This window comes from Hetaerina americana, unplaced genomic scaffold, assembly GCF_022747635.1.
Source record: "Hetaerina americana unplaced genomic scaffold, ioHetAmer1.1.p SCAF_457, whole genome shotgun sequence".
NCBI lineage: Eukaryota > Metazoa > Arthropoda > Insecta > Odonata > Calopterygidae > Hetaerina > Hetaerina americana.
The window spans coordinates 43,138-69,940 of record NW_027287049.1 but is presented as its reverse complement, the minus strand read 5'-3'; the positions used below and the strand labels follow the sequence as shown (position 1 = coordinate 69,940).

At 34.4% G+C, this 26,803-nt stretch overlaps 1 protein-coding gene across 1 annotated transcript in view; it reads right to left on the bottom strand.

Annotated features, from left to right (window-relative positions):
* Positions 1-2,469: 2,469 nt before the first annotated feature.
* LOC139693279 (scavenger receptor class B member 1-like) overlaps positions 2,470-26,803 on the bottom strand; it is a 50,312-nt gene continuing 25,978 nt past the window's right edge. Inside the window, exons 3-9 of the mRNA XM_071591392.1 lie at positions 20,345-20,486; positions 19,199-19,405; positions 17,872-18,105; positions 14,841-15,006; positions 12,721-12,842; positions 9,227-9,352; positions 2,470-4,592 (exon numbers count right to left, since the gene is read on the bottom strand). Coding sequence (XP_071447493.1) covers positions 4,227-4,592; positions 9,227-9,352; positions 12,721-12,842; positions 14,841-15,006; positions 17,872-18,105; positions 19,199-19,405; positions 20,345-20,486 — 1,363 coding nt within the window. The 3' untranslated portion in view covers positions 2,470-4,226. The remainder of the gene's footprint in view (positions 4,593-9,226; positions 9,353-12,720; positions 12,843-14,840; positions 15,007-17,871; positions 18,106-19,198; positions 19,406-20,344; positions 20,487-26,803) is intronic.

Genomic DNA, 26,803 nt, shown 5'->3' with positions numbered 1-26,803 from the left:
TATTGGGAAAGGCTTCACGATTTTACCCCAATTAAGTAACATTTAATGGGATTTGAAGCTGATACGATAGCTGCGATTTTACGAGTATCACTCCATAAATATCACTACGGAAAATCATGATGGCAAAACAGTTTTTAGTCCAATACGATGGTAAAATCTGCAATTTTAGACTTGACGCACAACGACTTACACAGGAAAACAAAGAGGTCAGTCTTTCAGTACTTAGAGTGGTCTTTTCACTAATACCTAATCACAACCAAAAATATGCGGGAAAAAATCATTAGCGTGTTTTTGAAAACATAACTATATTTGTGGTGACTTAGTCTTACTACAAAACCTATCATTTTATTACTCCTCTCCTTGACCGTTTTCAGTTTATTTGCATTCCCCGGTAAATTGCTAAGGAGGTCATCATCGGTCACAAGTGATCTTCGTTCACTGGTATATTTCTATTATTTCCTTTTGCGTTTAGTTTATATACGGTAATTTAATGTGGCGCGCACTGCAGCGTTTTATTAAATTCATTAAAGAATGATTTTATTAGTAATTCGTTAATTATACTATGATCTCTCACCGTTCAAATTACGAGCGTTGAAGTCTCTTATCTGAGGCGAATTTACTTAGTTCTAACTCTCCTGAGCCTTTCAAATATGCTGTATTGTAGTCACTAACTATTATACCATGTCGGCAGGTATTAATGAGTAGTTTGGCAGGTTGACATGAGTCGAACCATAATTCTTGGAAATACATTTTTCAACTGATTATGCTCAAAAAAAGATTGCTTATTATTTTATGTTGGCCGTTGAAGTTTCCAAGTTTCTTCATTATGCTAGTAGTACTTTATCGGTGTCGAAAGACATCGGTGATTTTAAAGGCCATCGAAAAAAAAATGTTTTTTTTTTCACAGAAATGATAAGCATTTTTTCTGATTTTATTTTTACTATCAGTGATAACATAGCCAATTTATAATCCACATAATTATACATTCTATAGTTCTAAATAATTCGTTATAATTCTGACTGAATTCACTTGCTACAATTTCCTATTATTTTGAATCAAACTTGAGTAAGTTTTTAAATCTGGTTAGCAATATATACATTAGAATTTTCAAGTGATGGAATTATCACTCCATCGTATAAGACTTCTGATCTCAGTGGTTTACGAGCAGTTGATCTCATACATCAAATGGAAAAGGAGTAGCAATGGAAAGAGATTGATTAGATGTTTTTTCGATTTTATTTTGATATTTATACAACGAAACTTCTCCAAGATAGTTCACAATGCACCTCAAGGTACACTCAAAAACAGAAAAAATGAAACAATTTCATGTTAATCGCTTCCATAGAAATATAATCTATTGACGGAGATGTAACGTTCGTTAATAATTTGATTCACAACTTCATAAACTTAAATCGTATTCAATTTTTACAGAACATTGTTACTATTTTTGCATACTTTGTCATCATCGATTAAGTAACCGTCCAAAAATTAACTTAAATAGTAACATAAATCAGTTTTAGTATATACATAAAAATTATTGCACCAAATTGAATCCTTCAAACAACATAGTCTTGAAGTTGGAGAGAGGGAGAGTAGCCTAACAAAGCATTACCAAATACACATGTTTTTCATTTTGGAACATGAAAAGAAAAGGCAAAACATTTCAAAGTAAGAAAAAGGAACAGTTACCCTCTCCTACTGCCGTAATAAGCATTGCCATGGATATGGTACGTCTTCATATGTTTTCGCCCCTACTACAGGGAATATAATGGTCCCGTTTAGGCAAATGCAATGAAACTAAAACGCCCACATGAAAGGCACACATGCACAGCCAAACTACTTTTTAACACAGTATTTGGAATGATATAAGTACATGGTCGATGGAGCGAGAATATTTGATTAGACGTTACCAGTTGTTCGCCTAAATTAGCGCATAAAATACATTGGATTACGCTAACTAAACGCCAGTTGATACATTATCTCGCTATTAAATTAACATTGAATACTAATTAAGAAGAATCTGTGTGATAGCTATTATCTCTTCTAAAGACCAAATCTATGGATCTTTATTTCTCATTAATTTTGGAAATTTCCCTCTTTAATTTTACTCTTAAATGTATACAACGAATCATGCGTTTTTAATTGTACATAGTCATTCATAACTGTAAATTTGATCGATTTCTTTAATGTCTGGCTTAAACATTATGTTATAACCTCATAAAACATTACAAAAAATAAATTGAGCGATTTAAAAATTTTCCTCTCTTAACGAACAAAATGAGATTTAAGTCCTCATATAAAACCTACTGATATCTAACGACGTATATGTATGTGTGTGTTTACATATACATATATACACGCACATACATGTATATATATACATATACATACATATGCATATGCATACATATATATACATATGTATATATATATATACACGTATGTATATATGCTACACGCCTATATATATATATATATATATATATATATATATATACATAAACATACACATATAATCAACAGCTTCAACCTTAAAGTTTATATAAAAACACCATATATAATAACGATTCTGTAATCATATTATAAATGCTTATATACAATGCCGTGCGCTGCCAAAAGAAAAAACAAGCTTCATTAAGACATTTAAGCTCTTTTATTGATTCTTATCTCCAAAAATTTTCCTGGCCTTATAAGACTTTTATATCCCTTTGTATATGTGAAAAAATGAGTACGACGCCCATGAAAATTCGGTTTATCCACTGAAGGCAATTAAAGGCATTTAGCTTGTCATATCTTACGAATTATATATTTTCTACGCCCAAATAAGGCATGTATAACAAAAATATTATCAAATACCCTGTATTTTGGATCGTAAAATTCATTATAAAAATTAATTAGCAAAAATAATGCATGTTAAACGAACGTTCTAAATTCATTTTCACCCGTCACTCCGTGGATAAGTTCGTTACCTGTCAAAGAAAAAGTTATAACTTTCTTAATAGTACTCTAAATTTCAGTATTTTCTTTTTGTTGTTTAATATTAGTATAAAAATATTTTTTTCACACTGATGTTACAGCCGTCGAAAATATTTAAAATGTATAGATTAAAAAACAATTGAAAATACGGATACGAATTCTCTCGCTTTTTAACAATTTCTATTTAGAAGGGCTATTACGTTCAGTCTTCACTGAAATCCTCATTTTGAAAATTGAAATGGTTATGCATCAACAATGCGGCCGACATAAGAAAATTAATTTCGTTTTCTTCAGGGTAATTTAGCCGTAAAACTTATTCGCTACACACAGGAGACAATAAAATGATAATAAATGGTATTTGGCTGTCCAAAGGAGCTATAAATGAGATCTCTCCATGAAGCGATCCTCACACAGATGGCGCTGCACATTGTCCTTTGTTTACTGAATAAGTCACGAACGTGTCTTTGCTGCTTTAAGCTTCGTTGAGCACTTTCTTCTTGGGTTAAAAAAATATTTATAAAACATTCCACATCATGACCGTGTCTCCTGCACTCAGCGCCCCATCTCCCACTTCCTTCGACGCCCATCTTCTCCGTCGAAGGATGACGCGTTCTCGCACACACACGCACACACACACACACACACACACACACACACACACACACACAAGCTCTCTCACCCAAGCACTCGTTCACCCATGCGCTCCACAATTATCACCACCCCATCAAGCACACACTCACGCATTCTTTCCCTCCCTACACCCTTCTGGCCACGCGCAAGAAACTCGTATATAAATGTCTTCGGGCTTACAGAAATAATACACACACGCAAGCACGCACACACGCGAGAAGGGTACCGGGCCAAAACTGGAGATGGGAGGAACATTTTATTTTACTTCTGGACCCTGTCGATTTATCGTTTCCCTTAACGGGACGAGTGATTCGGTGGTGGATAAAAACATTAAGGGCGTGCTACCTGGATTTTCGTGTCGGGAGACAGAGACGGTTTGGAGCGTCAATTTCTCTCAAACACCTCGCTCGCCGTCCACCTTTCAATAAACCTGAAGGAGGGATACGGACCTCAACGAGAGAGAGCCCTAAGGGTCTCGAGGCTGTCTTCGACGACGCAGGTTGCAGTGAAAACAAATAAAATAAAGGCGCACACGTCCCTCACCCTCCTTTGCGTTCGACACCGATTCCTTCATTTGTCCGTCATTTGTTTCTCTCTCTTTGACGACCAACACCTCACGTTTACCCCGCGACCCCCGTCTCGGGCGCCTCGACGAACGCTGGGTTGAGGGCATCCATCGTGTCCTTCCCGGACTTAACGTGGTTGGTCGTTCCGTTCTGCGCGGGTTTGCCTCCCGAGTGTGGTAGCTGGGGCATGGGTTTCCGGTTGCCGTTGGCCGCCGGCTTAGGCTTGGCGAAATGGTTGCTGGCCTCGAGAGACAAGGTCTCTTGACGTCCCGCGCTGCGGACTAGGCAGCCCAGCGAGATGAGAAGAAGGAGCACGCCGAGGGCGAAGAGGCCGTAGGAGAGGACGACGCGGACCAGGGGGGGGACCTCGGTCGCGAGGTAGAGGAGGTCCAGGACTTCGTTGGGGAGGCTGTCGATTCCCTGCGGCGAAGAAAGAAAGTATTATGTTAAGATGCAGCTTATCAATGTTAATCACTACAGTTGATTCTCACTTCTGTGTCATTCCGATGACTTCGATATATTCGCTTCATATGTTCAAAATACACAACCATTCCAATAAACATAACTGGTACTAAAACAGTAGTTCTGAGTGAATAGATACATTAATTCACTCATTTAGTGGGTTATTTATATTTAATTATCTTATCCAATACCTTCCCCATAATTATATCCTTCCAAAAGTATTCAACTCACCCTCCATCACCCGGTTTCGCAGCCAGGCATTACCATTTAATCATTGACCGAATATGACATTTGGTGTTTCGTTTTCGTCCCTTTGCTTGCCACCTTCCCCTCCATTCTCCACACCAACTTTTTTACGCTCACTTTGACCGTTGTTTTTGCTCACTGTTTTATCGCCATGATAACCAACCAAAAGGCTACTTTTGACGAATAAGGTTAGAGCCTGCCTCAAACTAAGATGTAAGACGTGCCAGATTCACACATTGTAGAGATGCAAAAAGTTTCTTGCAGCGTCATAAAATGTTTTATTGAGCTACAATACTTACGGTAAAACTCCAGTAACAGTAAATATTACAACATTCATAAATATAGCTTATATAAAAATTCAGTAAATGTATATAGAAATATATATATTTATAAATATAAACACTGATATAGATTTTTGAAACAAAGAAAGGTCATCATCAAAATCTGCTTTCGGTGTTTTATATACATTTTTGCGTCAACGAATAGCGTTCCATTTTGAAGATGTATAATATATATATATATATACATATATATATATATACATATATATATATATATACATATATATATATATATACATATATACAAACAAAAATATACACACACACACACACACATATATATATATATATATATATATATATATATATTATGCTCAATAAACTGCCATTGGCATATCGGGTGATGAAATTGAAAATAAAATTTAAAGAATATGTTATCGGAACAGTGGAAATATCTGCAAATTTAAATAGTAATTGGAGGACAATAAATAAAACGCACTGAGTTTTCGTTACTTAACATTCACATGTCTATGATATTATATGGGGATTACGCGGTGAAAGGGAAATGTTAGTGCTTAGCTAATTACTTGTTAACTGAAGGTTATTTTGCTGCATGTTCAATTCAAAGTTTCAGTATAAAATCAAGTAATCAGCAGATTTAACCTAAAAATAAGGGCCAGATTTAAGAATGAAGCAAACGCAGATTTATGATTCATTAAAAGTAAAATATTTTCTTAAAATTTCGCATTTGTGAAAAATTAGCAAAAGGTGGAACATTATAATATATGTAGGCGATATCATAATCGAAAATATTTAATGAGATTTATCAAACTTGTCTTTCATTGACCAAATTGACTTTTCTGTGCATTCATAACTGTACATTTAGGTTTTCATTGCATTTGTCTTTTTGTGGCATGTTGACCTGCAAACATTTGGTTGATGTTTAGATCGTCGGGAACTCTCACAATGAACGTCAGTGCAGTGTGAAAGGCTTATTGTCCAGAAACAATTTCGCGGTGAGATTATCTATTCTCGCGAAAAATTATTTAAAAAAATTATGGCCTCCATGAGCGATCTCCGCCACTCCTTTCCCTTTCTACCACTATCTACGAACTTTCCCGAACCTGCTGAATTGTAATTCAGAGTGCGAAGCCGTAATAATCGAAGATGGGCATAGACAGTCGTAAGATTTCAACGGTGATTTTTACAATGGAAATTAGATCGGATTTTTGTTCAGGAACTTCCTGCGTATCATCGCAGTACTTTAAGTAAAAATTCTATCTCATATATTATTTTACACAGATTAACTGCATATGGAAATCACAAGGATAAATTCTAATTCACGACTCGATCTTTGGGTTACCCAGCAATCTGGCTACACGATTCAAAGGGTTACTCAGGGAGTGTGGCCGTTGATACACATTAGCTTTAAGCCCAAAAACCTTGATTTTCTTTGACCTGCAAGTAAACTGTACCAATATTTGCATAAATATATTTCAAGCAAGCCATTATTCAGTTTTCTAATTTTTCTGGAATTGTGCCGACGTTTTGATTCATTTGGGCATCTTGCAGAAAGATTTTTTTGACCTCGTAGGTTCTATCACAAGCAAACACAATCCATTTTCCTTGGTTTCTCCTATATCTTAAACTTACATTTCTGTTTGGACACCCTGCGATATTTTTATAAATTGCAATTGAAAATAATGAATGATACATTTTACTGTTAAAGTAATAGAATCTGGAGAGCGATGAGAGAAAACCAATATTTGACATTAAGAGAAAAAAATATTTTTCAATAACAGAAAAGTGTTTAGGGATTTCTTGAAGCACAAAACCACCTCGAGTGAAAATTCCAGAAAAAATGGATTCCCATTTATTTTAATTCATGCTGAACTATAAGTTGGTTTTCTTGTTGAATTTCCATTGCATCTCTGGCAGAGAGCTCATTATTAAATATTTATCATTAATTGAGTCAATGTAGTAAGAACTCAAAGAAAATATCTCAGAATGAAAAAAATGTGTCTGTAAAAAGTGGGTTACATAATGTGCCAGGAGTTTATAAGTTAATGGTAAAAAAATATGAAAAAAGTCATTTATAAAAAAGTGATCTTGTTAAATATGTTTGCTATGTCTACTTTTTTCCATGTTCCCATTTTCTAGAAAGTTTGCTTGCCACTCTCTTTCAATCACTCATCTTAAACTATGAAGCTGACTAGTCTTGTTCAATAACAAATTGATGTAAACTGTGACAGGAAATAATGGAATGTGCTCTAATTTCTCAACTCTGGATTGCTAAATAAGAAAAAAATATGGAATAAATAATGTTGGAATACCTAATGATCCATAGCAACTCTTCACTTTAGTCTTCATACATGCAGACTCAGAGAGAAAATGTTTAACTTCTCTAATATAAAATAATGAGATTACACCTTTCACTCTATTTTATTGAGCAATCATAACTTTGATACAGAACTTTTGCTAGCATGTGCCTAACACCAGGCTACCAAAGAGCATATCTTCCCTCCTTCCCACTCATCAATTTCGACCTCATCTCCTGTCCCTTCTTTCAGCCATTTCATCATCAACCTTCATCTTTTCAATCCTTCATTTACTTCTTCAATCCTCATGTAAATAATTACACCTATTTCTGGAATATAGAGACTCATTCAAACAGTTTTTGTATATTTTCATTGTGTGATTGTTAGTGAAATAGTGCAAGTTTTAAAATGAGCAATAGTTTCAGTAGGAGCATCTGGTACTCCTAGTTACCTTTCTTAGTAATGAGTGGTCATTGGTGGGGCACAAAATAAGGTTATCAGTCAGTGGCTCTTAATTGCTTGTTTACAATTGAAGAAGAGTGTTAGCCCACATGAGGGAAAATTTTTACCTGCATATAAGGAAATATTTTATCAAGTATAAATTAAATGAAATAAAGGCAAGAGGCAAACTTCCCTCAAAAAGACAAGTTTTTGATTGTTCTAGTAAACAGACACATATATTTAAAAAGTTTTCCCTAGGAGTGCTTGGAAATATTTCACTCTATAGAGGTATTTTTTATTATAACCAGTTGGGCCAGAAGAAATCTTCAACATTGTAATAAGGTGATAAACTCAATGCTCATGATAAGGTTTTTAAATGTCAATTTAGCATAAATGAGTGAATTGAAGTAAAGAAAGTACTTCATTTCATTCTTAGGATGAACATAATAACTTTTCAGATTTGTTTTACTTCATTTTAGCTGCACCCAAACTACTGAATAGCAATGTATAAAAGTTGTTAAGGGTGGATTTATTCAAACACAATAGCATAAGGGACTCACTGGTTTTACTATAATGTAAGTGAAGCACTAGCTTCTTGATAATTTTAAATGAATTTCTCCAACATTTTCTGTCTTTCCTCTCTTAGGAAACTCCTGAAGTTTGTACCCCTGCCCTGATAGAGGTTTACTTATTATGAAAGACGTTCATTCCATGCTAGTTGAGACATGATGTCATGTCACTATAAACCATGATGGTATGAATAGTGACGGTGAACACATACCATTTCTGCTGCAGAAAATACAAGAACTTTTCTAGCCATTCGGACTATTCTGAAGAGAGGAGACATTGATATACTAAGAATAATGAGCATTAGCACTGAATGCTTATGCTGCCATCATGTCAATGAATCTCAATGGAAGAGAGGAGGAAAAAGATGCAGAGCTCAAAAACTATTTAGAGAGACAGGTTTTTTCATGGTAAAGCTAAAATGATGGCATTCAATATAATAAAGATTAATTTTAGTTCAATTCTGCAATTGATATTTTTAAACAAAAAAGAAAAATATTATAGATGATTGGGAAATTTGATTGGAGCCTTTCCAAATTTTCAATCACCCTTCCTCCAGTAACATTACAAATTGGACATTTGTCAAACAAAATCTGCTCCATAAGAACTATATTAGTTTCCATTTTTCCACTATATTTATAATACTCATAGTACAAGTGAACTCTCACATCTTCTCAAGCAAAATTTTGCTCAAAGTTTGTTGATTTAATTAGTAAGTTTGATCAAATATTTCACTTACTTCTTCAAACCACATGATTGGGAAGATGATGTCAGGGAATGTGGCCACTTGCTTTATGTCCACAACTTGACTCACGGCCAGGTTGATTTGTACACGGGCACGAGCAGACAGGGCAGCTCCCATTTCCTGAGACATAAGAAGAGAGAGATTTATTCAATTAAGTATTCTGAAGCACTCATGTATGGAAAAACTTAAGCCACAAAGTGTAAAAACCTTTACGTTTACACACGATTACATAAATGAATCTCAACTAGACATATTCAAACATAAAAATTAACTAAATCATTCAGCATATTATCCTAATTATCATTTGCAACACAGAAAATGCTTCCACTAAACAAAAATTAGGTATATTTTCCACATAGGCTTGTCTTGTATCCATTATGTGCATGGTATGGATATTTTTTTCATTAATTTCACTACATCTGACTGGCATAATAATACCAGCTGCTTTAAAACATGCTATATTATATAGAAATAAGAAATTTATTTAGATACGAATACTAATTAAAAATCCTATCAAAAGAATGAATATTAACAAAAGTGGTGCAAAAGGGCTTTAATGAGAATCCCCTAATCACTTATTTGTGTTAAATACTGAGTGAATTTTAAAGTAATATATTTGAAGTAGAACTTAATTACTAATTACATGTCTTAAAAATTAAATTTACTTACCTACTGATATAAAAACCCCATAAAAATTTTGCATGAACATTTATTAAGTTAATGGCTGTTAAATTACTATTGAAAAAACGACTATTATTACTGGCAATAGAGTACCAATCAGGTAAAGATTTTGATGGACCCCTATAAACTATTACTCAGATTAATAAGTATTACCTGGAAAGAATTATGCTGAATAATTAATCCATTTCTCATAAAGTAAAATCTCAACATTGATTCAACAAACCTAAGAAATGTAAAATATACTTCTGAAAACTGACAGAATAGTAGTTCAAAAATGCCAGCTTCACTCAGGGAATTTAATACACTCTAAATAAATTGTTATTGCATTTCAATATTTATCATAGTTAATTTAAGATTTGAAGTAATTTTTTATTTATAAAAGAATTTTTTGAACTCCTGAATTCATATTGTCATGATCTAAAAAACATGAATGTTTACATATATTTTAGTGTTAATTTCTACAGAGGTGGTTTGTCCATAGAAGCTGCAGCATTCCCTTGATTTTTAGAAGAATTGTCTATCTTTCAGCAAAGTAAAATTTCATCTTATCATGAAATAAACAACTCTTCTCATACTCGTTAATGTTTAATTATAAGAAGTGCAATTTTTACAGTCACACACCAAAATAATAGTTAAACATTCAGCAATGAGTCCCCGGGCTTGTGTAGCAGAAATATAGCCAACAGCTCATGTTCTGATTGAGTTTGTTGAGAAGGAAGGAAGTTTGTTAAGGGAGATAGGGTAGTATAATAAAATTCAACTCTAATGTGCCACAAGTTTCTACAGTGACTAGGACTGAATTGGACAAGTAGAGTGATCGTTTCAACTGAACTGAGCAGAATTGATTTAGTATTTTTTGGGGCTTAGAGTGGGGATGACTTGCATGGAGAGGGCGTGGACATGACTTCCAGTGATGGGAGGGGCCACATGACTTCCAGTGATGGTAAGTCATGTGGTCCAAATGAAATTAAGGAATTGTTTAGTGAATATAAAGACAGGGAAGCTGTTTTCTGAGGACTGGATTCTGGCTGTACTACTTGAGAAACTACAGATTGCAATCAGGAGTGAGCTAATTATGATCCAAGTGGTGCATCAAAAAATGTTTAAATACAGCAAATCTGAGTTATAAAAAATATTTTTTCTAATTGGCTGTAAAAGGAGTGAAAGAAACAGGATAATTGTCTTTTAAAATGAAGAAGCACACAGGCCCCAAAAGGCACATTACAAATGCAATAAGTTTAGCAATGGTCAGAAGAGTGAATATAGCTTCTTATTAAGTTAGCTAGTTAATTGGAGCTGAATTATGAAGTGATTACTGCAAAAAAAAGTAGAATGAAGAATTGAGAAAAAATGGAGAAATACTCTTGAAAATAATTGATAATTCTAAGTTTTGTTGGTAATTTGAACTTCCATTAAGAGGTCATGACAATGATGTCTGTGGATGCTGTTAGCTGAGGTATATTTGTGGATTAAGGGAATTCGCTTAAACTAATTTAACTGACACTATAATAAATTAAACATAGTGATCATACTGTTGTTGCAAAAGGGGTGGAAGACATTCTTGTTTCAAGCAAAAAAATATTCAAATTTATCTTTCCTCCCGCAGCAAGATTATTTTATACGAACATGTTTTTATAGTACTACAAGGCTTTTTGTTGCTTCACTTGAGGAAATTTTTATGGTTTATCCAGAACTTAACAAATAAAATCTTCCAGCAGAATAAATTACATGGTCTGGATGAGAGAGGAGATTTCCATCAGGTATCAGGGAGTCTGAAGTTACATCAATTATTTAAGAATAATAAACTTCAATACTCACTGAAAGAATTACCTTCCTTTGCAAACATTTCCCTAACATGAGTCACAGCAACTGGAGAACCAGAGTGCTGTTTTTTGCACTTAAAAGGATAAAAACAATCTTGTGTCATGTCCCAAGATCAGCTATTGGCTGTTGATGCTACCAATGTTTAAGCTGGGTATCACAAAGAAAGACTTTACATTGCCATGTTTTAATTTTTTCCTAAAGTACATTTTATGACTTTTATCTATAAGTCCTTCAAGTTTAATTTTCAAAATATTTTTCTTTTCTATTTCTCTGAAATAAGTTTTTTCTATTATTTATAATCTCCAGGCTACCAATCAAAAAAACTTCCAAGGTATATGGGGATTTCATTATGAAATGCACAACAGATTTTCAAATTTTATTGAACTCATTTATTGGCGCTGAAAGTTTTGAGATTCTTGAGATACCTCTCTAATGCAAGATCTAAGAATGAACTAAAGCTACCCCAATTTTATCATTTCATCCGACTCCTTTAAGCAATCCAGAATGAACTGGAACATATTTTGGCCTGGGTTGTAAACATATAGCCATATGACAGGCATAATGGGGTAATATCACCAGATCATAAAATTTATAAATGACTCCATATCATGAGGGTCTGTTGCTCAAATGGCAAATCTACTCCAATTGCATGTTCATATTGAAATACACTACATTGAAACTCTTAAAAAATTGAGGCCAAAAATCTTATGAAAACTGTTTGGTTGTCATATATGTACACAGTTCAGACAGTTAAAGCACATGACATGTAATTGTTAAGTTGTTGGTTCAATTTTCTCAGGTGTTGACTTCATGCGCTTTGACCTTTTATATTTCACCTTCTCCTGTCATATCATTACTTTATATAATCATTATGCATTAATATATGTATAGACAAATTATAATACCTTATTTAGCTCTAAAATAGTTAAACCTGCCAGTCGCAATAGTATTAATATGATTTAGGTGAATTAACTAAGACTCACAGGTTGAATGTCAATGTAAAGCTGATGCTTCTCCTTCTCAGGAGGACTGATACCTTCAACAGCTTCTCTAAATGATGGATCAGCAAGGTAGAAATGTGGGAAGGAGATCATAATTGGAGAATCTGAAAAAAATTTGAATATTTTATCAATCTGTAGAGGGGTAATTTACATCCTCATTGATTACAATGAAAATGCTCGATATTTTATGATTTGTGTAAAGATTCAATGATTTTTATTATATTCTTTTAAAAACTATTTCCGAGTAATGTATCAATGAATTTGAATTAAAATATTAAGTTGATTTTAATTTTAAGGGCCCGAACAGGGTAAAATAATCATACCCTGAAAGACAAGAAGTTTTAGCAACCTTATAGACAAATATGAGGGTTGAATCATCAAAGAATGATTGCATTATGCAAATCAATAAAAGAAATAATTATTGCAAAAAATCAAATGCATACTGTATACACAATAAACACCAGTGATAACATTTTATCATTATTTAAAGGACAGTGATTAAGAGTTAAAGTTTACAGTCTACTTTTTCATTACACCTTTTTGAGGTGTTGTATAGAGGTATTTTAATATCAATATGATTTCTCTTTTCAGGCCTTCATTGATATCTCTCCTCATGCCATTTAGAATACTTATTCCTGATTTCCCTATTAACTTTATGGTCAGCATTTTCAATTCAGCACAGTATTCATCATACCATTACTACATACATCTAATACTCTTACAAAGAGTATATCTTTCTAAGACAATATCCTAAACTCTTCTACCATCTCTAGCAATTATTCCTACAGGCATGATCATTTGTTTGCTTAGTTGAACCCAATTAAGGGCTTCAAAGAATCTTGCTCATTGGTCACAAAATTCTTCTTGCACTTTATCTTTGTGGGTTCAACGTCTTTAAAAGTTTCAAGGCAAGTTTCAAAGTTTCAAGTTTCCTGCTCTTTCTATAATTCAATACATTAGTTGTGTCCATGCGGATATAATTTATGTGGTTTTCTACTGCCTTCCCCAATGTTGAATTTTTAATGCCACCTCTTGATACACTGAAATTGCTGCCCTGCAGAGGTTAGCTATCTCTGCAGCTACCTCATCACTTAGAAGTAGACTAAGTTGACTACCACTGAGTCTCTCCACTACATCATGGCTGTGGACCATGTAAGGGAATATTTAATGTAACTTATTTTTATAATAAAAACACAGTCATTGGAATCATTTGTACACCATATAAGTGAAGGAGATGGTAGGGGGGTTTAATTAAATATATATGTAGACAGACTTGGGTAGCAACATGCTAAATGTTAAAATTTTAAGAAGTAATTTTTTTGAGTAACCCTTAGCTAAACTCATGAAATCATTTTTATTTCAAACTTTTAACATAGAAATATATATTTTCAAGAATAAACAATCGAAAATTTGGCATTAAAAATGTTAATATTTCACAAAATATACATCCTCATAAGAATAATTTTAGAGTTGTACCAATGTGAGCCAAAAGGAGAGAGATCAAGAAGACTTCGAAATCTTTCAACATCATATCTCCCCCACATTTAGAAATATGGAGCTAAATTTTATTCACCTTCTATTATGATTCAATAGGTTTCTTTTAAAATAGACATAAGTATTTTCAGATATGAGTAAAAATATTTATTAATTTAAATAGTGGTATTACATAAAAGTTTACTCTGATTTGTTCATTCTGATCATATTGAACTAATTACTTTATTAATTAACTAATTAACTTCAACAATCTCTTTGACTATTTCATATGATGTTAAATGAAAGTATTTGTTTAAATTAACCCATAAAAAAAACATTGCTTTTAACTTCACGAAGTAAGCTGTTAAACATAACTTCCTAATTATGCGTGCAGTGCAGCTAACAAACTTTCATGATATTGCTTGCTTATATGAAGGACAACATGGACTGTTTTTGCAAGTCCTAACACTATTAATTATCATAAAACACACTAAATAGCAACTAGATTACAGGATATAAGAAATGTCATCAAGAAAAACTTGCTAACATGATTTTTTCAATGATTCAGCATGAGTTAAGGACAGATACTCAGTGTGAAGAATTTTATCATTTCATTTCGTCATACTTACCATACTGGCAGAGGGAAACATTGAAAAGGCCATTTGGAGCGCATGGTGGACCGGATGGACAGAAACATATGTTATCTGGATTACTGTCAATGTCAGCAAACACATTAATTGGAGGAGTAAATCTGTATCCCTTTATCCCACGGCAACCAGCATTATCAATCTCTTCCTGCAAATGAAATTATGCTAGTGTAGTTATGAATTTTCATATACTCTACATTTTTAACCACATACCGTATATTTACATAGTTAATATTTGCAGTTTTATTGCAATAGCTCAAGGCTTTTTAAAGAGCAATTCAAATGCATACATATTGTTGAAAAGAATGAATATATTATAATTCAATTTCAAAGAGAGCACTCTTTCTCTCCATCATGCCACTTCTTGAAAATCTGGTTTGAGTTCAATCATTTATTTCATGTATTCTGCAGTAAATGCTCTCTGAGACATGCAATGATAGAAAATATACTCTTAAAGATCTGGAGAGCACTTTTGAAGGTTGATCATAATGAATAATTCACCATACAGAGGCAGTTCTAGGATGATCCATGAAAAATTATGCATATTCTTCAGTGCTTTAGAAATGACTCTGGCAAATAAAACAAGTGCTTTCCAACAGTATCTGCTTCAGAGCTTGATAACTTCTTCTATGGAAATTGAATTCCCAACTCATACCATTTGAAATACCAACCTTCTTCATTCTTCTACCCACCAACCCAACAACTTATTTGGACATTGCTTCAACTTTATTATGTCTCAATAGCCCTCCTCCATCTAATTTGCCTATCTTGTTCAAGTTTTTTTGACAACTACCATATTTTACCATCGATAACTCGTGCGTTGTCTGTACAAAAATGCTCAGATGATTAAAAAAATGACAATGTGCGTTATGTAATGAAAATTGAAAAAATCCAAACATGGGCATATTTTTACATACACTGTATATAATTTTAACGAGCATATACGAGGGTCATCCGGAAAGTAGTACCCGTTCGTGAAATAAAGACACAAAAGTAAATATTAACAAACATAAAAAATTTTATTTGAAAGAGGATACTTTAAACTACTTCTCAACATAATCTCCAAGCAAATTAAGGCATTTGTCATAACGTGTGACAAGTTTCTGTATTCCTGCTGCATAGTCCTTCGCCGCCAGCTCATTGAGATACGCGAGGGACCCATCTTGCACAAATTTTTGCATAATGCAGATGGTGTTTAACAATTTCATGAACAATTGTTCGAGAAACATTGGGAAAATGCTCACAGATGTCATCAATTGTGACGCGCCGATCGTTCCTCACGAATTCGTCAACTGAGCTCACCAGTTGGTCTGTAATGACAGACGGTCTCCCCGAACGCTCATCGTCGTGTGTGTTCCCCCTCCCCATGTTGAAGTTGCGACACCACCGCCGAACAGACGACTCGTCCATTACATTGTCTCCATACACCTCCTTTAATTGGCGATGAAATTCACATGGGCGAACGTTTCTTGCATTGAGGAATTTAATCACTGCCCTCACTTCACAACTGGCGGCGTTCTCAATTTTTTTAAACATTGTAAACAATCACAGAAACAACACAGGCAATGCTAGCGTCACGCAACTTGGCTCAGAGAAGGCAGACAAGCCACTGAAGCTATCATATATATATATATATATATATATGTGCATACAGATGCATGGCAACTATACACATTAATGATAACTATGAATCCTTGGGTGCCCTATACAAAATCATGATAACTACCAAGTTCTGGGTGAGCTTTATACATAAGGTGTGCGTTATCGATGGGAAAATACAGTAATTCCCTATTCCCACCTCATCCATAACTTCTTACATCTTCCCCTGCTCATCTGACTATTTTATTCTTCTACAAATCCATATCTCAAAAGCAGCTGGACTACTATTATCTTTGTTCTTAGACCTCAAGATTCTAAAGTAATCTCATGCTAAATTAAAATAACTTCAATAACCTTCTTCACATTTCTCATCATGGTCCCATTTATTACTTTTATCCATTTTGTATTATTTTTTACACTAATCTAATAATATCCTGACGTCTTTACTACCATGCTCCATTTTATTCAACTGCTAGGTGCATGAAGTACTAAACCTGATTTAATTTAAGCCTCCACAATTTCATGCATAACTTAATAATTATTGGTTTCAAAAATCCATTACTTTTACTTTCATTTAAATCAATCATAACCTTATATTTAACTATTGAAATCCTTTTAGTTTACACATCTGTTTACATCATTCATTGTAATATCATACTTACAATAATGGCAATGCTTAAGGGTCACTGTCTAGCTAAATATTTATGTATAAAAAGCAGTCACTCATTTTCAAAACAATTAGTAGCTTTATTAGCTCATCACCTACCTGCTATCCCAATAACATCTCCCATTCCCCTCAAATCATTTCATCTACATAAGCATGCACCCAAAAGCCTAAGCATTATAGGACAGCCTTGTCTCACCTCCACCTATTACTTTCCATTCTGATCATTGACTACCTTTCTGTAAATAGTTATAATGAGTTGTTGCAAAATCGACTTGATACTTATGCTAAACAATGTTAAATTATTTGACTAATTTGATCATCTATACCCACCTAATTTTTTTATGAATATAGAATCAAGAAAATCTAATTAAATTAAATAAAATTATATTCAAGGAATCCAAACAAAAGAATTGAATACATAAATTAATTAGTTGGAATAAAATAAACAGTGCAAATTGAAAATCCTGAATGATTGCAAGATTACAAATTTAATTTCCTAACAATTAAGGTATATGAATTGTAATTTTTTCACTTGATCCTATATTTCTACTTTTTGAATCTCAATATATGAGTCAAGCCATTCTGCTTTTCCTTGTCATCCATAATTAGTCTTTCTGATGCATTAAATCTTCACTACTGAGTAAAATGAATATGTTTCACTACTCTCTTTTCTTTGAGTTATGAGTTAATTCTCTTAAGCTGCATGAAAGCACTCTCAAGTAAAAATTGTTATGATTATGTATATACCTGGAATACAAGTGGCAGCCTTCTACAGAGATCCTTCTCGTACACATACACAGTCGAATTTTTGGTAAGCCCCGGAGGGAAGAGGGAGCCATCACTTGCTTCAAGGCTGTTACATTCATCAGTATTCCAATGTTTCATTTGAGAATTGCCATTGTAGCGATTGATTAGGCCATAACGGGTGACATCATCTCTCCCGGTGAAGATTGTGACAACATCTTTCGATGTTCCATTCTTCTGCTCAGAAAAAAATGAAAATTAAATTTAAGTATATTTAATATAGGCGTAAATAACAATTTCATTGAAAAAAATATTTATATCACTAATGCTACCAATAATAAAAGTGCCATTTTTATATAACTATCATTTTTATTCAATGAATTCTTTATAGTATAAGGTGAAATGGACTTGTGAACTGCAACTGTAGGGCTATGGTAAGAGTTATTCCTATTTGGTGACTAAAATTAAAAGGAAAACTCAGGTAATGATGGATCATATGTATTTGTTAGCATACAGCAGCATTACCAATTTATAGTGATACTCATAAAAAAATGGCACATGCAGTGGCATGTATTACATAATATGTAAGTATATATTATGGTCAGAGATGGTGAGCTTAGGAATATAAAATAATCCATTGAATCTTGATTTTTTTATGACATCATCTTCTAATTTGCGATTAATGTGTGTTTTTCTAATTATATTGCATTTAAACTCATCTTATCAACTTCTACAACTGCTCAAGATGAACATGAACAAAGAGAGTAGCCAAGGTGGCATAAGCAGATTACCCAGAATCATAGTCTCTATTAATATCAAATGAAAATCAAGGCAATAAAACATGCATTTCAGTAATTAATAGAGGTTTATGCCTTAAGCTTTTATAGATATAAACCATATCACTACATTAATTTTCATAGATAAACTGCTGGCTTGAATGATTAAGCAGTAAATAAGAGTAGTTTAAAATTTGTTCAGTAATTAAAGTTAGGTAAGAGCTTTTTATTTCTTGGCAATATACCTTGTGCATCTCAGGAATACCATTGCATTGAACAAAAAGTAGTAAACTCTTAGGAATCTGTGTTTTCATCATCAATTATTTTCCTTCACTTAGATATACATGTGATTGGTCCTTTAGAAACTTAATACCTTTTTTGCCCCTCCATATCCATAATATATGTTTATTCATAATTGTCATAATATTTTTTAAATAAAGTGAAGATTGTAAAAACATTCCGTAGCTGAAATGGCATACATTTGAAGCAGAAACTAGCCAAGCAAACAAAATCCAAAATATTCCATGACACAAGTAGGTATTCAAATAACATACCCCATATAGGAGGCCAAATTCTTCATAAGGGAGTTTCTGTTCCTTTGGAACAACATCCTTTGCAAGTTTAAGAAGTGGATCTTCATAACCCCAGAGCAACTGGCCAATGGAAACCTCTACAAATGGCTTTATCTTAAGGATGTCCATGATGGAAGCCATGGCTAGACGAAGGAATCGAGCTGCATGCTTACTCTGGGAAGTTGCACTCTGACAAAATAAATAAATATTACATTCATTTTGATTAGTTACATAATGAATAATTGTAATATTATGGCTTTCAGAATTATATGTTTATATGGAAAAGTATGCAGCATTCTTTTTTATCAATGCTTTTAATCATCTCTAGGCTAAAAAAGAACTCTTAGAATGCCTTGGAGTAACCTAATACATATAAAATAATATTCCTAATTTAATAATAATAATATAGGTATTTCATTGACAAATGAGCCATGGGTATAGCGTTTAAAGTTAATTTTTAAGTAACAAATTTGAAAAAATTGCCATGGTATTTATGATTTAAAAAATTATTAAATCATTTTGAAAATATTTATCCAAAAATAAATTGTTGCTTGTGAAGCAGAGGAAGAAATTTTATTGACTGGTTTTTTTACCATATGCAAAACAGACTTAATCCAGCTCATTAAATCTTTAAATTTTAGCTCAGAAAAGGGCTACTAAGTCATAAAGATAACATTTTATTTTCCAAATACTAGTGGTCTAATGGCAATGCTATTTATATTCACAATTACATCACAAAAGGATGGCTATAAAAACTTAATACATATATAGTAAGTTTTAACTACTAATATATATTCTCAACTAAGCACTAAAGTACTATGTGGTAAACTAAAACCTGATCAAATGTCATCATTTCCAACACTGAAATAGCTTTGGGTGAGTTTTAACTAGTTTGATACGCATCCTTGTATCTCTGTATGATAATCCGAATTAGCAGAAAAATATTGAGCTATGCATGTAAAGGGTAAATTCTAAGACTCTAATTCAAAGTTTTAATGAAAATCAGTGTGATGCACAAAACATTTTGGAAATATACCCCAGAGAAGGTGGCTGTGGATAAAGGTAATGCTGAGTCCTTTAAATAACATACAGATTGGCTTCTATATAATAAGATGAAATCATACTCACCAGCATTGGAATGTTCGGCACTATCACAAGATCATCTTCTGAGCCAGCAGATGCTGCTGCATCAAAGTAATACATCTTCCTTTGTTGAAATGTTATTGTTCCATTCTTGTGTGGCCTGAGGTTGACCTTTTCCCACTTCTCCCTAAAAAAACAAGAGGCAACCAATATGAATGCTAATGAAAATAAATAAAAATTACAACCTTGCACCAAATTTTTGAAGAAGCTCAACTTAAGCACTTTCTGAGGGTACTGGAAATTAGGATTTGAAGGCATAAAGTACACCATCTAATCCTAATGGTGGAAAAGTCACATGAGGTGCCATTGAAGTTATAGCCAATGAGAGGGAAATTAAATACTGATGTCAAGGACCGATGGTATGCACCCACCACCAAAATTTTCAACCCAGAGGTTCCTTCAATCGGTTAGGACAGAGCTCACCTGGACCGTCATAAGAGATTTTGTTCCTCTAGCTACGGCCAAGACAAAAAATTCTGCTCGTGGATTAAACAGGATACTATAAAATTTGTAACAAAACTCGCGCTTGGCACCTCCATAAAGCCGTCCCAAATGTGGAAACGCGCCGATCCTTCGTTGATCACCGCCGTTATTCCAAATTCTTCATTCGCCGTGACTATGAAAACTACGCGCCGACTGTCTCCTCTAATATTTCCTCTAGCCCCAAAAATTCTAGTCCTTTATCAATCAGCACTGTAATCGTCCTCAAATTCCCAAAGCACTCTCATATAGTACCGAAAATGCTGCGGCTTCAGAGAAATCCAAACTCTTTCTAAAATTCTTTTCCGATTGCCTGCAGCCTACTTCTAACCACAGTATTACAGTATTACCGCTTCAAAGAAATTAAATATCAAATAGCAGTCCATTCGTACTTCAAAACAATTGTCGCTCCCATAGTATCATATTGCTCCCCAGTTTGGTCCACCTTATCCCCAACTAATCTAAAATCCCTCGATTGTATCTCTCAATTCTTCGCCAAAATAGTCAAACACCGAGTCCCACACGTCCGCAATATGTCCTTAAACGCTGTTCTGTCTTCTTTATCCATTTCTAGCCCCCAAACCGCAGACTTAAAGCTGATTTAAAACTCCACCACAACACCCTAAACTCGACTGTTCATTTCCCTGAGCTACTCTCTCTCTTAAACTTCAGGCTACCAACTCGATCCTCGCGCACTCACTCCTGACTCATTTTCTTATTCCTAGGATATCTCCCACTAAGCGCTCACCTTTATTTCGCCTCTCCTCCCTTCTAAATTCAATACCCCACACTTTCGTTCCTTTTTATTTATTATACAATTTCAGCACTCAAGCTTTATCCCACCACTCAACAAATCAAATATTTCCCCAGTCCATGTTCGGTTCTCGTTGTTTACTGTTATGCTGTTATTGTGTCCTCTTACGTGTTTTTATTATATTTTTCACTGTAAATTGGTGCTACTTCTGTGTGTGGATAATGTTTTAAAATATATAAATGAATAAACCTGAAGATAATCTGATTCCTTCATTCTTCCGTCGCTAAAGATTAACTGAATTTGGTGTCTCCCAAAATGAATTTAAACATTCAGTCATTAAGTAAGAATCCGCATTATCAAGTAAAATTACTTTTCTAATTTTAAATGTTAAACTAAGATTCTAAGGTATATTTGCCGCCCACCATTTTTCTCTCTTAACAAAGTTCAAGGCATTTCAAGTTCATTTTTACTTGTAGAGGAAAAGTGATGTTTTTTTTAGGCTACCCGAGTGGACTTGAGGCAAGATCACCCCTTAAGAGGTGAGTGCAGAAGAGGTCCATCTCGAGGTCATCCGGTTGTGATTACATATACCTTGGAAAGAGAAAGTCAACATTACCTAATGCTATGACCATGATTTTTATCATACTTAACCACTAAAATATGAGTGATAGTTGAAGCATTAACTTTTATAAACTGTGCAAAAGGACAGGTGGAAAAATGGGAAGATAAATGATACGATAAATTCATCATTATTGATCCTAAGAAACATGATTTTAGTACTGCAAAATAATTCCTGATTTCCAACCATCCCTAAAACTGCTGGGCTTTCTCAAGACAATTACTTCATATCTAATATACATGTCAGACATGCACTTATGCCATTCCTTGAAGGAATAGCTAATCACGCGAGATAGGAGAACCACAAAGACCGAGGCAGTTAAGACTTTTCCCATGACGAAATGTATCTGCGCACTACCAGAGACGCGAGAAAAAACGAGCATAATTTTCTCCTGCTCGGGAAAGGAAATAGGAATTTTATACGACTCAAAATCGCGAACTAAAAATAAATAGAGTGACTGTTGAAAAAATCCTTCAACTCATCGCCCGAAAAACCATTCAAACGACGAAATCTTTCCTACAATACTATAATCGTCAGAGCCAGCCGTTCCATCATACCTTATGCAAATGAATGATTTCTTAGGGAACAAATCAAGTGAATATTTGATTGACATGTTCTTTCACATTTTCCGATGCTGAAGCTGACAAAAACTTGAAGCGAACTCTCAGATGAGGTTCCATGGTGAATTTTCCTCCTCGGGAATAGGCATTGTGTGGGCGCCTTTCTTTTCACCAAAATGGTGAGGTTATCGTCTACTATTCAGGGTAGAGACGAGAAAGGCGAGATGAGGTGTGAAATACCTCAACACTTCACGGATCAAGAAGGTGGGGCAGAGAATAGTCACGAGTCACGATCGTGAGGTCGTCACCAAACTCGCTTCGAGATCCACTCCGACCCACTTCCCTGATTCAACCCAATGATGATTGGCGAGATAAATCAGCCCTAAAACAGTATGGGGGAATGAGAAGAAAGAACAAGCCTTTCTTCACTCGAAGAAGGGGGAGGAATCGATGAAGATATAAGAAGAAGCCAGAGGCTTGATTTGACATTAGATCCAGGAAACTGAGCTGGCCAATAAAGAAACGACCCGGGAAATTTGTAGAAGGAAGGGGAAGCCACTCTGCACCATGACAGAAGACACATTTTTTTTAGCAATTACAAGTCATTCCATTAGTTTTAGTTAGTTTGCTAAAATTATAGATTATATAAAATAAATTGCAATAATTCAAATATTACGATTTGAAAGTTATGATTTTTTGCAAGATTCGAGCATTAAAATTAAGAAAATCCAAACAAAGGTAGTTAAAAAGGAGCTCCTATATTTATAAATTGCCTCTTAAGTTACAATTAAAGCAGTTATTATACCCTCAACTCTCACGTAGAAGGTGGCTAGAGCAGATCCCGTATCCATTCGAGGTTTATACTCTGAATGGGTGGGGATATTAAAAAGTCTCGTCTCGCGATGCTCTTATTCCCCCTTCCTCACCCACCCCCGACGCTCGACCGCCGAAAGTGACGAAAGAAAAGGAAAGGCGAAACTGGACGAGGTGAAATTACGCGTGATCCGCGGGACTTTCGGAAACCTGCTGGAGCATCACAAGAGGGAGGGAGACACCATTTGTCACAGGAGCAGGTTGGCTAAACAGACTGCATTTTCTGAGGTTCACTGCTATTTTTTCGACTCGAGGCATCGAATCCCCCAGGCACCGAGTCGGAAGCATTGAGATATTGAGGAAGGAAGGCAAAGGGTTTAAGAGATCGAGACAAGGTTGCCGAAATAAATGGAAGGGAGGGTGGTTAGCAGCCCGAAGTAACGTCAAGTAACGGGAAGAAACGGTAATGATTTGGGCGGCATGGAGCCATTCCTTAACTAACAAATCTCAACAGAAGGTATTTAAACCAAATATTTATCACATAAGGTCATTCAGATGATTATCAAAAGAACTAATGTTGAGATGTGCAAAAGAACTAATGTGATTCATTCCCAAGAAAGGCACAAATTACTTCCTTCATGGATTAAATTTAATAGACAAAAGATAATCAACCAATCGTAGTAATAAAATGGTTATAATCAAATTGTATAACATCGGTAATGGGCAGTATATATTTATTTCCTTTTTTGAATGGTCCTTTAGGTTGCAGTTATGTTTTCGATTTAAATGACATTAGTTGATTGCTTGAGAGCTGAAAATATCAACATCCCCTCTTTCACAGCAAATACTTATTAAGTAGAAATAAATGCCTATTAAACACGGGGAGAAATCAAATCGATGCAAAAATGGATTAAATAAAATTACAGAATTTTCAATACTCCAGAAGGATATTTCAAAGCTATGACTTCCTAAACATTTTTTGGACAATTTCAAAAAATATCAAATGCGAGGGCAGTTTGACAAAGGAGCACATAAATATGAAGTGGAGTTAGGAATAGTAGTAGTGTTTAGGGGAGGCGACCGACAGCTGAGATGTGGAGTTAGGAGTACTACAAGTAATAAAATGCATATATTCAGGCTTCCTTAACGCAGCACAGAAAAAAGTACTCCCATTATAAAACCCTTCCCTTCTTTGTTTGTCGCCATCTACTCAAATGATGTATTTTTAAGTTGAGCGTTAGTTTCATCTCATCCAACTGAGAACCATGGGTAAACAACAAAACTCCATCACCAAACATCTTTAATACGCTATCTGAAATTCTATTCCATGGGGCTCCAGGGAGGCTCTAAGAATGTTTGTTTTTCAACAGGGTCTATGGCCAATAATCCATTGCGGCTTCTATATATGAGTGGCGGCTGCATCAGGATAGGCGAGCTTTTCCTCTGACGTCCCTCTTGCAAGTTATTTTTAAAAAATTAATAACCATTCCCCGAGACAAATCAAAGCTACTCATTCCTGGCAAACTAGTTTTTACTGGTATTTCATCATGTCTTCCCAGAAGGAAAGAATTACCAGCCTTTCGCTGAACTTTTCATGAGTAAAGAGCAATTTAATGTCGGTGTATCTGCGTAGTGGCATAAGTTGGTTTGGCTGCATTTCAGTATTTGCCACCTTATATTAAATTAAAAGAAATGAGCATTTTGGACTTGGGGTAGACAGATGGCTTTCTGTTTTTGCGGAAAATTTCATCCAATACCATATTATTTTTAAGAAATGAGACAATAATGAATATTTTTATTGCTCCTTAATCAAAATCTCGTAATATAATTGTTTTAAATTATTAAGCGAAAAAAGAGAAAACTGACGTTTCCTCACCGAAACAAGGGTAAAATTGAAAAATTGACAACATTGTGACAAGAAGAACTTCGAAGAAGTCGAGAAAATGAGAAACTTGTTGCAGGGCTGATTATATCGAATATTGTTTTTGTTCCTGACCACAGAATCATTTAACTGATTGCCGAGCGTGGCCAGGTGGGCTAAATTTAGTCACAATAAATATTTAACTTAAGCCCACAGAAGTTCTTTGCATAATTATTTGTCATCATTAAAAAAAATGTAACTATGTAAATATATATACGTATATATACATAATTTACTTATTTACTTTAATATATTACTTACTATTATATTTATATTTACTATTATATAATATTATATTTTATAAATGTATTATACACACGCATACACGGAGTTAAAAACAAAGGTAGGTTGTCTGTTAAGCCCTTGAAGAACGAACCTTCGGAAATAGTCAAAATAAATTCAATGAACCTAGCTTAGAAAATAATTGTAATCATTACAAGATTCCTTGTTACTTAATTTGAGAGGTTAGGAGTCTTTGTTTTGAACGCGACGGGTTACCTGGGTAGTTTTTATTCTTGGAAAGCGATAAAATGGTTGCATAATTTTATTTTCTTAATAGCACTTAAGTTAGTGACGCGAGATCAAGAAATTTTGGATCGAAAGAAAGAAGACCAAGTTCCGACATCTCTCTCGACTCTCATTTTCACTTTCAAATATTTCGACACAGACGACCTCTTTTAATTTTACGGTACTTAAATAAGTACACAGTACGGGAAGCATTTTAGAGCTTTAATTCAACTACTTCCCCAGGAAAAACGATAAAAAATTAATCAAAAGAACCAGATTTCTACAAAACTTTTGACACCCAAATTTAAAGATTTTCTTCCATGAGTTTTAGAGTGTGGCGATGATTTTTTCCCGGCGAAATAAAAATCTTTTACAGAAAAATGATCGAGGAAACCTTTTGTAGAGATAAGCACCGAAATAGACACGTTGTAACCTTGTTGCTGAATAAATACTCATTTAAGTAATTCGGTGGAGAATGGGCTAAACGCAGCGATCAACAAATGCCCCCTTTTAGATCCTCTAAACAAATGATTTGTCATTACCAGCACTCTTTCACAATAAAGTTTTGAAGCATTTCCCTTAATTATTCAAAGAAAGTTTGAATAAGTAATCGGTAACCTCAACCTTTGAGTGTTTGCCATTCCCTTCATTTGCACTAATGCGTGGCTAAGTCTTCCTGCCGCTTCAATCCCCGACCCTTAACCGCGCGGCCCTCATCGCGAAAACTTAAGCGAACAGGTTATAAATGGAGCTGGCCGATCGATCACTCCTCTTACTCCCTCTCTTCCTC